Source organism: Saimiri boliviensis, chromosome 19 (genome assembly GCF_048565385.1).
Source record: "Saimiri boliviensis isolate mSaiBol1 chromosome 19, mSaiBol1.pri, whole genome shotgun sequence".
Classification (NCBI taxonomy): domain Eukaryota; kingdom Metazoa; phylum Chordata; class Mammalia; order Primates; family Cebidae; genus Saimiri; species Saimiri boliviensis.
In genome coordinates, this window is record NC_133467.1 from 38,233,624 (window position 1) to 38,248,708 (window position 15,085).

Here is a 15,085-nt window from a genome sequence, read left to right on the forward strand (position 1 = left end):
TTTATCTAATTCTCTATTTTGTTCATGTACAGTTTTTCTAAAGTATTTACAGCCAAAGGGGCCTCACCAGAATTTTGGAGCCGTAAGAGGGCTAAGTCAAGGACAATTACTTTTAAAAGTAATTCTGGGCCAGGCACAATGGTTCACGCCTATAATCTCAGCACTTTGGGAAGCTGAGGTGGGAAGATCACTTAAGGCCAGGAGACAAAAATAAAAAAGTAATTCTGATCACAGTTCCAACCAAGGACCTGGATCATGTTCAAAACAGGGAGTTAGACGGACTTCAGAAAAACACACCATAAAGCCACATTATTTGCAATAAATTCAATAATGCGGGGATAAATGATTCTGTGGAATGAGACCCCATTCCTGTTGATTTAATACACAACTCCCTTCAGAGAGAGGGGTACAGGCCACCATCAACTTCCTCATTGTCCCATGGAAATTTCTAAAAAGGAGGGACGTAGGTTACCAGTCTGGGGAGAGATGTGGCATTTGGGCACTTGTCTTGCCCCTCATTTGCAATGGCCAAAAAAAAAAAATTACTTGGATTGAATATTTACTGGGGGGTGGGGTGTCTTTGTGGGAATGAGCTGAAGTCCCCCAAATTGCTACTTGGTTACTGCCGCTTCTCTCTTTCCCTACTAAATGACAGTGTTTAGTTAAATCAAAGATTTACCTTACTTATGTTTTAGGATTATTTTGAGAATTTCAAACATTCCTATTCTTCCCTTCCCCAAATAAGATCAACGAGGCTTCCTTGGAGTATTTTTTAATTAGGCTTTTCTAGATGTATTAGAGAAAGGAAAAGAGAAACCATAGAAATGTTATTTGACCAGAATCATTTTCCTGATTCAAGGACTTTCTTTTGAATATGCAACTAAATGCCCTGATATGACAGGCATGAAAACACATTCTTGTTCACTAGCTTAAAACATTTCTGATGAATGGGCCTAAGTTTCCCGTAAATGGCTAAGATCACTGATACTCTACTTCAGTTACAGTTCTTACACGATGTGGTTAGTAATGTTCAGTTTTGGGTTCTTGCTTTTCTACCTCCTGTTGGCCTTGACCCCTATTGGCTATGATCATTACTATGTGCAGTTATTGGGTAAGATGTTTTGTATGCCAGGCAGCAGCCAATATAAACGCTTTTGAGATGCAGATCATGAGTACTTAAAGAGAGAATGTGCTTGAGGCAATCCCTACCCAGTTCCAGTCTATTGTGGATATATAGCAAAGAGGGCAAAGGATTTTTAGACTTTCTCAAGGTTTCAAGAGAAGCGAGAAATTCAGGTTGTTTATTTGTTTGTTTGAGATGGAGTTTCCCTATCGTTGCCCAGGCTGGAGTGCCATGGCACAATCTCGGCTCACTGCAACCTCTGCCTCCCAGGTTCAAGCAATTCTTACCTCAGCCTCCCGAGTAGCTGGGATTACAGGCATGTGCCACCATACCCAGCTAATTTTTTTGTATTTTTAGTAGAGACAGGGTTTCACCATGTTGGCCAGGCTGGCCTCAAACTCCTGATCTCAGATGATCCACCCACCTCGGCCTCCCAAAGTGGGATTACGGGCGTGAGCCACTGCACCCAGCCAAAATTCAGCCAAAATTGTTACATGAAAGCTCCTGATTTTAAGGTTGGCAAATTAATAAAATGTTTTTAAAGAACTGCATGGATGACCAAGCACATAGAGACCACTGATTCATAACCTCTAGCCACTAATGGCACCCACTGCACATCTGCTTCAGACTTTTAAAGGGTGAGTAACTTTGGAGCACATGTGATCCTTACTGCTTGCTCTTGCCTTGGGTGCCCAATGTTCCGGTTGTTGTACGCCAATCCTCTCATTTCATCCCCCACAACTACAATACTATGAGTTAGGAACTAGTGTTATCTACCTTAACAGATGAGAAAACTGAGTCTTGAGGAGCTTAACTAAAGTCACACAGAAAGCACACCACAGGGATTTGTCCTGGGGCAGCCCTCTGTTCTGAGCAGGGAGTCCACTATTTCCTCCAGCCCTAACGTCCTGGGAATCCACTAAACCTGCCTCTCAGAGTAGGGAACTAAAACATCCAAATTCATTGTGGTCAGGCATCTTAAACTCAAAATATGAAATTTAATTCTCCTTTAATGAGAGAGAACAGTGTTGGAATTTTGCCAATAAAAATCTAAAAATCGCAATTTTAAGAGCTATTAGAAGTGTTTTCCTGCCATGGGTTCAAATTCCTAACTTGCAGAACTTGGCAAGAGAGTGCTATGAGTGGATGCCAAACACAAAGGAGGACTGCAGGGAAAGGTAAGATGTGAAGACTATGGGATTTTTGTTGCCCTGTTACAGGAGTGAGAATTAGAGGCTGCAAAAAGGGGTAGAAAAATCTCTGCAGGCATTCAGCAGAGCGAGATCCAGTTTTTAAGGATTACTTAGAACAGTGTATAGTTACCAAGCAACTGTAACCAAGTTCCTAAATTAATAGTGAAAATACAGTACATACACATACACAGTCTTTCCAGTGAATGCCTCCTGACTCATTTTCACTAGTCCTAACTGTCATCATTCAAAGATCTGCAACAGCTATGATATCATCATTTCTTCCAGTGAGCTGGAGGGGAAGAAATACTATGAGTGGGCTGGGCACAGTGGCTCACCCCTGGAATTCCAGCACTTTGGGAGGCCGAGGCGGATGGATCACCTGAGGTCAGGAGTTTGAGACCAGCCTGACCAACAAGGAGAAACCCCATCTCTACTAAAAATACAATTAGCCAGGTGTGGTGGCGCATGCCTGTAATCCCAGCACGCACTCGCACACAAGTGAGAAACAGGGCAGCAGCTAGAAAGGGAGTCAAATGACCTTGAAAAATACTATGAGTGGTGTGTGTGTGTGTAAGTGAGAAGCAGGGAGGGGAGCTAGAAAAGGAGTCAAATGACCTTGACGGATATCCCAGCAACAGGCTTAGTCAGATTCACTTAGGATACACTGATAAATTCAGGACTCACCAGCTTCTACCATAACAGAGGTGGGGTTCTACCATAACGGTTACTCACACAGGCTCTGGCACCAAACTGCCTAGGTTTGAATTCTGATTTCTTTACTTACTAGTTATGATTTCTTGGATGAGTTACTTAACCTCAATGAGTTTTAATTCCCCCACCTGTAAATTGGGAATAATAATAGACCCTAGACTGTAGGGTTATTGTGAAGATTAAATGAGTTAAAACAGGCAAAATGTTTTGAACAGCACATGACACATAACTAGTAGTCAACAAATATTAACTTTATTATTGTCATCTCTCCTAATAAAAATCCCAGTAACTCAAAAATGCTGACCCACTGACCAGCGATTCTCAACAGGGATTCACTTCTAGAATGAGTCTGAATTTTTTTTGGTTGTCACAATGACTGGCAGGCACTGCCAGCATTTTCTGGGTAGCATTACATATTAGATGTTCTGTAATCCATGGGTCAGGGCAATAATAAACTGCCCCCATGTCCTATGCAACTTTACAAATCCTTTCAGTCTTTATGAAAGTAAAAATACTGTTTATGATTATCTGAACCTGGAGCTTAATTTCATCTTACATATAAACACAAAGCATTTTGCACAGCGTGAATATTACTACATTTTCCAAGAATACACCTGTCATGTAAATCAAGTAAAACTAAAGTTCATGTTGTTTGGAATGTTCCCAAGAGTTGTTCATATTTTGTAAAATTAGATGACTAACAACAAATCTGAGTTGCCAGCCTAATTAATCTGTATCAGCCAGTAACTGTAGTTACTGCGCACAGTGATTCTACGTGTACTTGCAAGCATCTTATTCCATCATTACGTCTTCTAGGTAGCTATGTTTGAGAAATTACGTATTGGAATTAATAGCATTTTATCATGTTACTTCCCTTTTATTTCTCCTTTAAATGACCATTTGGTTTTTTAAGTTAGGCATATATATGTTATATTATCTACGAACTTCATTTCAGGAAAGCAAAGGGAGTATTCCAAAATGTTTATTACAAAAAGGGGATGTGGGACCATTATGATGGAAGGACATATTCACAGAGCCCACATTGAAAAGAGAATTCAAGGCTCGGAGCAGCAGCTCAGCCTGTAATTTCAGTACTTTGGGAGGCCAAGACAGGAGAATTGCTTGAGCTCAGCAGTTAGAAACCAGCCTGAGCGAAATAGCGAGTCTTCATCTCTACTAAAAATCAAAAAGTTAGCCAGGCGTGGTGGCACATGCCTGTAGTCCCAACTACTAAAGAGGCTGACAGAAGAGGATTGTTTGAGCCTGGGAAAGTCAAGGTTACGGTGAGTTATGATTGTGCCACCGCACTTCAGCCTAGTTGATATAGCAAGACTCTGTCTCAAATAAATAAATAGGACATTCATTAATTACCAGAGTGTGCTAACAGCAAATTTTTTTTTTTTTTTTTTTTTTTTTTTTTTTTTGAGACAGAGTGTCGCTCTTGTTACCCAGGCTGGAGTGCAATGGCACGATCTCGGCTCACCGCAACCTCCGCCTCCTGGGTTCAGGCAATTCTCCTGCCTCAGCCTCCTGAGTAGCTGGGACTACAGGCACGCGCCACCATGCCCAGCTAATTTTTTGTATTTTTAGTAGAGACGGGGTTTCACCACGTTGACCAGGATGCTCTCGATCTCTCGACCTCGTGATCCACCCGCCTCGGCCTCCCAAAGTGCTGGGATTACAGGCTTGAGCCACCGCACCCGGCCATTTTTTTTTTTTTTTTTTTTTTTTGAGACAGTCTTGCTCTGTGGCCCAGGCTGAAATGCAGTGGCACAATCATCACTCACTGCAGCCTTGACCTCCAGGCTCAAGTGATTTTCCTACCTCAGGCCCCTAAGTAGCTGAGACTACAGACACACACCACCACACCCAGCTAATTTTTGTATCGTCATGTTTTACCATGTTGCTCAGGTTGGTCTCAAACTCCTGGGCTCAAGTGACCCACCTGCCTCGACCTCCCAAAGTGCTAGGATTGCAGCCATAAGCAACCGGACCTAGCCAGCTAAATTCTTTAACTAGTAAAATGAAGTTAAAAATGTCAACCATGTTAGTACTGCAAAGAGGAAGGCAGAATAATGCCCGCCACCCCACAAAGATGTCCATGTCCTAATCCCCAGAACCTAAGAGTATATGAGATTAAATGGCAAAAGGGAGCTAAGGTTACAGATAGAATTAAATTTGCTAATCAAATGACCTTGCAATAGGAATTATCTAGGTGTGCCCAATGTAGTCAAAAGAGCCCTTAAAAGTAGAAGGGAGAGGCAGAAGAGCAGAGCCACAGGAAGACATGATTATGAAAGTAAGGCAGAGAGATGCAGCGTTGCTGGATTTGAAGATGAAGGAAGGGGACACTGGCCAAGAAATGTGGGTGGACTCTAAAAGCTGGAAAAGGTAAGGAAAAAAGTTCTCCTGTGGAGCCTCCAGAAAGGAACATAGCCCTGCTGACACCTTGATTTTAGCCCAGTGAAACCCAGTTTGGACTTCTAATCTACAGAACTGCAACATAATAATATATTTGTGCGTTTCTTTCTTTTTTTTTTTTTTTTTGAGACAGGGTCTTGCTGTGTTGCTCAAGCTGGAGTGCAGTGGTACAATCATCGCTCACTGCAGCCTTAACCTCACGGACTCAACTGAGCCTCCCACCTCAGCCTCCAAAGTAGCTGAAACTACAGGCACATAGCATCACATCCTGTTATTTTTTTTTCCTTTTTTGTAGAGACTGGGTCTCGCCATGTTGCCCAGGCTGGTTCTGAAATCTTGGGCTCAAGCAATCCTCTTTTGCCAGCCTCCCCAAGTGCTGGGATTATAGGTATGAGCCACCATACCAGGCCCATGTTGTTTAAACTGCTAAATTTGTGGTAATTTGTTGCAGCAGCAATAAATAACCAATATACCTGAAATATACATATTACTAAATGAAAAAAGCAGAATTTGGAAAACACACACACACTGCCCGAAGCTGAATTTAAACAGATAAGCAAATGAAGAGTGTGAAGCTGTGGTGACTCAAAATGAACAAACCATGAGCTTCAAGTCCATGACAAGCAAAAAGGACCAAAAAAAATTTTTTTTAACGGACGAGGCTCAAGAGAACCCAGTCCTAGGCCCAGCTCCACAACAAACTTGCTATATGAAGTTATGAGAGTCAATCATCTCTCTGGGCCTCACGTTTTCTCCTTCAGGTAAAAAATATTTAAAGAACATCTAGCACTAACTGGGTTTGAAGCTTGGCTTTCTACAGCCAAAGAACAAGACATTGTCCTTGGTCTCAAGGAGTTTGTGTCACTCTGGAAGAAGTCTCTGAGGTCTCACTTAGCTTTAACAGTCTGTGATTCCATTAATCTAAATAAAATTTAATGCTTCATACCTTTTACATATGTGTGTGAGGTTGCCTGAGTTCATAAATTTTTTAGATTGTAGGGAGCAGTTTTGTGAAATTAGACTACTGGAAATTTTTCTCTAAAACAGCAAAAGAAATAATCTCAATTATCTTAATTTAATTTCCATGTTAAACTTTCCTTTTCTCTACATTACGAGTATTGCTGTTACTTTCAATTATATTTTATTTTAATCCAGTTCTCCTCCAAGCCCCCCAAAATCAATGAGGACATATTAGCATTCTCTTCTCTTGGAAGTAATTACATATTTTATATCAGTGCTGCTAATATCATAAAATTACATTATCAGTTATCTTCAATTTACATGTATAGAGACAATTTTAAAAGAATGTATTTTAAATTTAAATTTAAAGAATATATTTAGATTCTTAAAAATAAGGGAAATAACCTTAAGGGGAGAAAAAGTGGGGGGATTATAAGGAATAAAGAAGCTTAGTTAAGGTATGAAGCAAATTATAATTATAGTGGACAGGGTTAGGAAGAAAAGAAAGGGAAATGTGATAGGGAAACAGCAGGGAGGAAAGCGAGACATCTCTGTCCATCTGGAAGTTTCCCTTTGTCTTAATCCCACCCTTCATACCCCAACAGAGGTCTATCCCTGTCACAGTGCCCTTTGGCCCTATTAAACTGTGCTAAAGATAAATGAGTTCAATGGGCGTCTGATTCTCCCTGCAGGACTTCAAGGCAACTTGCTTTCTTTGATTCACCATGTTTGACCTTTGTGTGGAAGCCTGGATCTAACAATGAGTACAGGTTTCAATGGTTGGTTGTTTCCTGGAATGATAATGAGATTATGCTTTGGCACTCTCCATATTTATTTAATGAAAGATTTCACCATCATGTATGAAAGACTTGTAGTGTAGTTTGCTGTGATTTAGTTTAAAAGTATGAACCTTTTAATTAAAACCTTGTCTGAGGCCGGGCGCGGTGGCTCAAGCCTGTAATCCCAGCACTTTGGGAGGCCGAGGCGGGTGGATCATGAGGTCAAGAGATCGAGACCATCCTGGTCAACATGGTGAAACCCTGTCTCTACTAAAAATACAAAACATTAGCTGGGCATGGTGGCGCGTGCCTGTAATCCCAGCTACTCAGGAGGCTGAGGCAGGAGAATTGCCTGAACCCAGGAGGCGGAGGTTGCGGTGAGCCGAGATCGCACCATTGCACTCCAGCCTGGGTAACAAGAGTGAAACTCCGTCTCAAAAAAAAAACAAACAAACAAAAAAAAAAACCTTGTCTGAGAGACTTGGGTTTTAATTCCTGCTCCTAACTTACTAGCTATGTGATCTTTGGAAACCTCATAAATCTCTTGGAGCTGTTTCCTCACTTTTAAAAATGGAGGTTTCTAAACAGATGTGTGAGAACTAAATGATATATTATGGGTATAAAATGTCTCTCTTTTTTCTTTTACTTTAAGCTCTGTTGGACTTGAAAAAAGTACCCTCATTTAAAATCTAGTAACTAGTAGGTCCTCAATAAGTGGTAGCTTTTATTATCTCATTCCAAAGACAAAAATATATTGTGGTGGGTTGTGGTGGCTCACGCCTGTAATCCCAACACTTTGGGAGGCTGAGGCAGGCAAATGGCTTGAGCCTAGGAGTTTGAGACCAGCCTGAGCAACACGGTGAAACTCTGTCTCTACAAAAATTACAAAAATTAGCTGGGCATGGTAGTGCACACCTAGCTACTTGAGGAACTAGGTGAGAAGATCTAGCAGGTCGAGGCTGCAGTGAGTTATGTCCATGCCACTACACTCCACCCAAAGCGAGACGGACTCAAAGGAAAAAACATCGTTATGTGCTCTACAACCCATGTGTTACCAGAAACCAAGGGAATTTAAGTAATAGTCTTGCAAAAATCTCCTGTTCTTTATTCTCCCCCTTCTCCCATTCCCCGCCCCCGCCCCCGACCAAGCCCTCTCCATGCTGAAGATGCTGTAGTTTCCACGGTTCCTGCTGTGGAATGAAAACTCCTATAGGCGGAGCCCATGCTTCCTGCAACTGCCAACTCTGCCCTGCCTCCTTCCCCTCCCAGCTCCCCAGCTCCCCTGTGACAAGCACTATTCCCAGTATGACTCAACCTCAGTTTCCAGGAGGGCCTTTAGAGCTCATTGTACTTTTTTCTTGCAACCCTAAATATTCTGCAGTTTGTTCACCTAAAAACTTTTCACTTGACAGGTTTCTATGCCTTAGACCCTGCTTTCTCTGATCCTAATCCCACTCAGGGGATGACACATACATTGCTCTTCAGTTACTCTTAATGTGTCTGCTGTTCTGTACCACCTGGCAGACTACCCAAAAGGCAACAACTCAAAATCTGTCCCCCGAGACATTCCACGAGATTTAATGGTGATGAGCACTGCAGTCCAGGGTTCAAGGAAAGCTAGGATGGGTATTCCTCGTGGTAATTTCTGAGCTACTTTTAGTCATTCAACATATTTCATTGTCTTCTATGTCTTTCTACTGAATGTAAGAACTGGACAGAGAGGTGGGGAGCATCTTATCACTCACTTTGCAAAAGAGGAAACAGCTCCGAGGTCTCATTTTATGTATCTATTGACTATTTTATACTCAATTTGGAAACAAAATGATAAATAATAAAGCAATCTATCGCTTTGTAAAATCTAGACCACTAAGCTTTGAAGTTCTTCTAAGTCTCTAATTAGATAGTAGTCATCACCTAAAGAATAAACTGTTAGGTACTGCGATAGACATAACTCATTTATTAAGGAATATTAGTCTAAAAGTTTACTAGGAAATAATTTAAAATGTATAAAATCTTCTTAATTACTCAAAGGATATTGATAATAGTCAAAAAGTTTACCTACTAACCAAAAATCCAGAAGATTCAGGACAAAAATAAATGGAAAAACTAGATAATTATCTAAATACACTTGTGGAGGTCAGAATAATGGTCCCCCAGAGAGGTCCAAGTCCATCTCTGGAGCCTGTGAATACATTACCACACATGGCAAAAGGATTTGCAGGTGTGAATAAGTAAAGATCTTGAGATGGGGAGATTATCCTGGATTACCTGGTGGGCCCAATGTTATAACAAGGGTGCAGGGTGCAAGGAAGAAGGGTGCAGAGGAGTTACAGAAAATGTGATGACAGAAGCAGAGGTAGTTTTACAATTGCTGGCTGAGGGACCAAGCCAAAGAATGTGGGCTCCCTCTAGAGGCTGGAAAAGGGAAGAAAACAGATTCTTCCCTAGAGCCTCTAGAACAGCTCTGTTGACAGATTTTCAGCTTCACACCTCCAGAACTGTAAAATAATAAATTTCTGTTGCTTTAAGCCATTAACTTTGTAATAATTGTTACAACAACAAGAGGAAATGTATACACACTCTTTTGGCTCTTTCAGGTTAATATGTAGTTTTGGTGAGAACATACTGATCAAAATTGTCAACAAATTATGTGATGTCCCCCTTGTGTAGTAGCATTATAAGGTAATTTCAAAAGAAATGGAAGAAAAAACATTTTTTAATAGAAAACAGAGTTACTATTAATATAGTTGACTGAAAAGGTTAAAACAACAAACTTTATGGAACATATAGCTGCAAACAGTTCCACACAAAAACAAAACAAAAAAACAAAAAGGCTGCAAGAAATCTGGTGCTATTCCCAATGCTTTTCTACATTCGCTGGTGAAATGTCACAGTCGTCAGTGGACAATTACTCATGTTTAAAGCCCATCTCTCCTCTTGCAGAGTATCAGCCTTGAAACCCAGACTTAGAATCTCTCAAGCAAAACAATGGTTTGCATTTGAGAAAGAATATCTAATAAGCAAACATTCATATTGTTGGTGCTGCTTCCCAATATCTATAAAAAAATTTATGCAAGATTATCTGAAGTGCATATAAGTCACACTACATGTTTCTGTGAGTTAGACCAGACTACCAGAAAGATGAATAACGACTATATTATTTGCCCCTCTGCTGGGTCTCCTCCATTCCCTTTAAAATTCTTTCACTGAAGTTTGATGTCATCAGCTTATATTAAGAGACATTACATGATTTAGCCCTGTGAGACTTTCTGTTGTCTTTACAGTTAGGATTCATTGAGGTTGTTATATGTTGCATTACAAAGAATCCCCTCCATGAAAACCCTTGCATAAATCCATGTCTTAAGGTGTCTGTACAAGAAACAAATAAGCTGCTTCTAAGCAGAGGGTCATTCTTCTTTCTAACTCACAGAAATATAATATACATGACACTATACATCTGCCAGAAGCTATGGAACTATACAACAAAAAGAATGAACCTTAATGTAAGTTAAGAACTTCAGTTAATGTATCACTGCTGGCTCATCAATTGTAACAAATGCACCACACTAACACATAACATTGATAATAGACGCAGCTGTTTGGGTAGCAATTCTCTGTACATTCTACGCAAATTCTCTGTGAAAAGTCTATTAATTTAAATAAAAATATATATATATATATACACACACACATGCATATATATATATATATATGTATGTATGTAAACACACACACACAAACAGCAAAGTACACTGTAGTATAGGGGATTCTGGGAAGACGGCAGCAGCAGGGGCAACAGCATAGATGTTCAATCCTTCCCAATCCTAACACAAAAATAAACAAGCAACTTGTTATTATCTGAATGTTTCTGACTCCCCTGCCCTCAAAATTCACATATTAAAACCTAACTTCCAAGGTGATAATATTAAGAGGTAGGGCCTTTGGGAGAGGATTAGGTCATGAGAGTTCATCCTCATGGATAGTATTAATGCCCTTATAAAAGCAGCTCAAGAGCCTCTTCACCGCTTCCCCTATGTAAGGACACATGCAAGCCACTACCTATGAAGAACAAGCCCTCACTAGAGACTAAGTCTGCCAGTGCCTTGATCTTTAGCCTCTCAGCCTCCAGAACTGTAAGAAATAAATTTCTGTTGTTTATAAATTACCCTCTCTAAGAGATTTTGTCATAGCACCCTGAACAGGCTAAGTCACAACTAGATAGCAAAACCAAAATTCTACAGACATTTACAGTAAAACAAAATGAAAAATGAGCCTCAAAATACAAATGGGGCCCTTTCCTTGCCTAACGCAGCCATGGCTTGTGGTCCCAAGAAGCATCTGAAGCGGGTGGCAGCTCCAAAGCATCGGATGCTGGATAAATTGACCGGTGTGTTTGCTCCTCGTCCATCCACCGGTCCTCACAAGTTGAGAGAGTGTCTCCCCCTCATCATTTTCCTAAGGAACAGACTTAAGTATGCCCTGACAGGAGATGAAGTAAAGAAGGTTTGCATGCAGTGGTTCATTAAGATCGATGGCAAGGTCCGAGCTGATATAACCTACCCTGCTGGTTTCATGGATGTCATCAGCATTGACAAGATGGGAGAGAATTTCCATCTGATCTATGACACCAAGGGTCGCTTTGCTGTACGTCGTATTACACCTGAAGAGGCCAAGCACAAACTGTGCAAAGTACGAAAAATCTTTGTGGGCACAAAAGGAATCCCTCATCTGGTGACTCATGATGCTCGCACTATCCGCTACCCTGATCCCCTTATCAGGGTGAATGATACCATTCAGACTGATTTGGAAACTGGCAAGATTACTGATTTCATCAAGTTTGACACTGGTAACCTGTGTATGGTGACTGGGGGTGCTAACCTGGGAAGAACTGGTGTGATTACCAACAGAGAGAGGCACCCTGGATCTTTCGATGTGGTTCACGTGAAAGATGCCAATGGCAACAGCTTTGCCACTCGACTTTCCAATATTTTTGTTATTGGCAAGGGCAACAAACCATGGATTTCTCTTCCCCGAGGAAAGGGTATCCGCCTCACCATTGCTGAAGAGAGAGACAAAAGACTGGCAGCCAAACAGAGCAGTGGGTGAATTGGTCCCTGGGTGATACGAGAGATCTTTATGCGTAATTAAAAATCATGTGGCATGATTAATAAAAAATAAAAAATAAAAAAAATACAAATGGGGACAAACCAGTAGTCACAAAACTTGTACGATTTCTACATCAATATGGGAGAAAGAAGAATGAAGAAATGGAGACAGTGTCAAACGGACCTGAGAACTCTCCAATAGTAATAGATATGGAAGACACAGCTGAAAAGGGAGAGATTTGATCTCTTCCACAAGAGGCTCACAATAAGGACTGAGAGGGCTGGAGCAATCTGGCTCCAGTGAACTCAAAATTCATTTGCCAAGGCTCCCTTCCATGACAGCGACCCATACTACGGAGAAACTACAGGCAATGCAGTTTTTTTAAATTGCCCATGGAGAAATACATAGAGTATTGTAAAGACTCAGTTGTAGGGAATTAATGAACAGGCTGCTTAGTTAATGTGAGTAGATTATTTATCTAACTCATTCTTTGATCTATTTGATTTAAATTGGTTTGGTTCATGGAGACCCTGGCTAAGGACCAAATGCCAAACTCTTAGCATTATCCTCCTGATAGTCATAATAGTAGTCTCCCTGGTATGCTATATTCTCTTAAAACTTTTAAATATTTGCATGCAGCCATCTCTAGAGTGTTAAATGGTCTCTCTTCAATTAGAATGAGAAGGGCTGAAAGAAATGTGTGACCATGTGTAACCTATGAATGACATGCTGAGAATGAAATGGTAACTGAGAGTGGCGTTAAGGCTCTCAGTTTTGGTCATACTCTCACCTAAGTGAGAACCTGACCAAAAGTGGGGAGTTTTAAAACAAAATTATGAGAGGCCATTGTTTTGGACTGAGCTCATACACTAGGCCCCAACGGACCAGACCAAACCAAAATGGAATCACACATGCTAAATGTGACACAATCAAACTAAGACTTTAAGGAAACAGATCTTAGAACAGACCAAGTGTTATTTATCTCCTGAAACAGAAGATTCTGGCATGAGGAGGTATCCTCTACTCTAACCCTTACCAAAAAAATAACCTGAGGTTCTTGTTTTCCACCTTACAAAACCCACTGGTCTGTTATTTCCGACTCCGGGTTGAAGACCAAATAAGTACATTGATGATGATGGTGACATCAATGACTAAAGTTTTGGACAATTTCTCAAAATTGGGACAATGACCAAAATAGGGAAACTGTTACATCAAGTATAGCCTAAAACTGCCTCCTTCCATATTTTAAGTTCTGCCTAAAAGTTTCTCTGTACACTGTAAGCTATAACCTAAATGGAGGTGTAAACAGACTGTAACCTACTCTTCTGCCAATCACTGAGTTTTGGCCAAAGGGAGCCAACTGTTCAAACCATGTTCAAATTAGGCAATGCTGAGCTGTAATCGATCCAGCTATTTCTGTACCTCACTTTCATTTTCTGTAATCATGTTCCTTTTTCTGTCTATAAATCTTTCATCACATGGCTCTGCTAGAGTCTCTGAGCCTACTGTCAAGGAAAACTCAAACTCTGTAAAACATTTGAAGAGTTTTATTTGGAACAAAATATGAGTGACCATGCCTGTGACAACCCTTAGGAGACACTGAGAACATGTTCCCCAGGTGGTCAGGGCGTAGCTTAATTTTATACATTTTAAGGAGATTTTAAACTCTTTCACATAGTCTGGTAGTGAAATATCACTTCGACACCCATGACCCATATAACATACTGATAAAACAGGCATACAGAACAAAAAAAGGCAGATGAAAAAAGTTTTATTGACTGAAAAACAAAAGGATTAGCATATTGAGAGCAATTTTCTTTAGACAGGTAGTTCTAATTTTAGTCTCCATCTTTTAGCAGGATCTCTGTGCTCTGGGAAGAGCCCACACTGAATCCTGAGTCTCCAAAAAAATAATTTTCATGAAGCTAGACCCAGTGATGCTTTTATAGTACACATTTTCTTTTTTTTTGGACAAAGGCATTTCTCTAAGTGTCTAAACTATACTCTTTCTTATCTTAAACATCCAAGAGTACCTTCTGTTATAGAAACTATTTTTACTCAGAAAAAAAATCAGGTAGCATAGTAAAAAAGCAAGATATTTACGATCTGAGAGGAACTTGTCTATTTATACTCATGAGGTTTCATAAGGAAAAACAGAGTTTTCTCCCCTAAAAGGAGTCTAATGCCTTCTCTCCTTTAATCCTTTTCAAAACGTTTATAATTAGCCTAGAACTCTAACAGGTACTGTTGAATACCAGTCTCTGGTAACTTTAGAAATTGCACCACTGTAATAAATAGGGGCAAAAAAAAAAACAAAAACTAAGACTCTCATGGAGAGGTGATAATGTTAAACATTGCTAATCCTTTTGTTTTTCAGTCAATAAAACTTTTTTCTTTTTAACTATTTACAACTTTTACCAATTAAGTGTACTCCGGTGAACAAAATTTGGAGCATATTTCTTTCTCTCTATCTAATTTTTCCTGAATTTAGAAACATTTTGTTGTGTATGCTCAATTTATGGCAGTATATTTATTTGCATAAGTGCAATAAGATTCTGTTTTCTTTTGTAACAGAATACAATTAGAGATTCTGGTTATTTTACCAAGGCTTTGACTAGAATGGCATGCTTTCAAATATAAACAGGTTATATTAAGGAATCAAATTTTACTTATAAAGCCAATAAAATCCCCTTGGGAAAGCTGGCCTCAGACTCTGTCTACACAGTCCCTGTGAAGAGTTCCTGCCCTGTGTTAAACAAAGAATGTCACTTTCTGCAGGCCCAGGAGCCCTA

The 15,085-nt window shown here is 40.2% G+C and overlaps 1 protein-coding gene and 1 long non-coding RNA gene across 5 annotated transcripts in view; one reads left to right on the top strand and one right to left on the bottom strand.

The window, feature by feature from the left end:
• The window catches only part of LOC104649915 (uncharacterized), a 128,343-nt gene that overhangs the window by 97,966 nt on the left and 15,292 nt on the right, over positions 1–15,085 (bottom strand). The window lies entirely within an intron of this gene.
• On the top strand, positions 11,481–12,373 carry LOC101031550 (small ribosomal subunit protein eS4, X isoform-like). Its single transcript, XM_003941915.4, has one exon. It carries the CDS (start codon positions 11,502–11,504, stop codon positions 12,291–12,293), a length of 792 nt encoding a protein of 263 aa, XP_003941964.1. The 5' UTR covers positions 11,481–11,501; the 3' UTR covers positions 12,294–12,373.

Excerpts from the sequence above, each read along its gene's own strand:
- LOC101031550 (XM_003941915.4), top strand. The coding sequence starts at position 11,502 with ATGGCTTGTGGTCCCAAGAAGCATCTGAAGCGGGTGGCAGCTCCAAAG.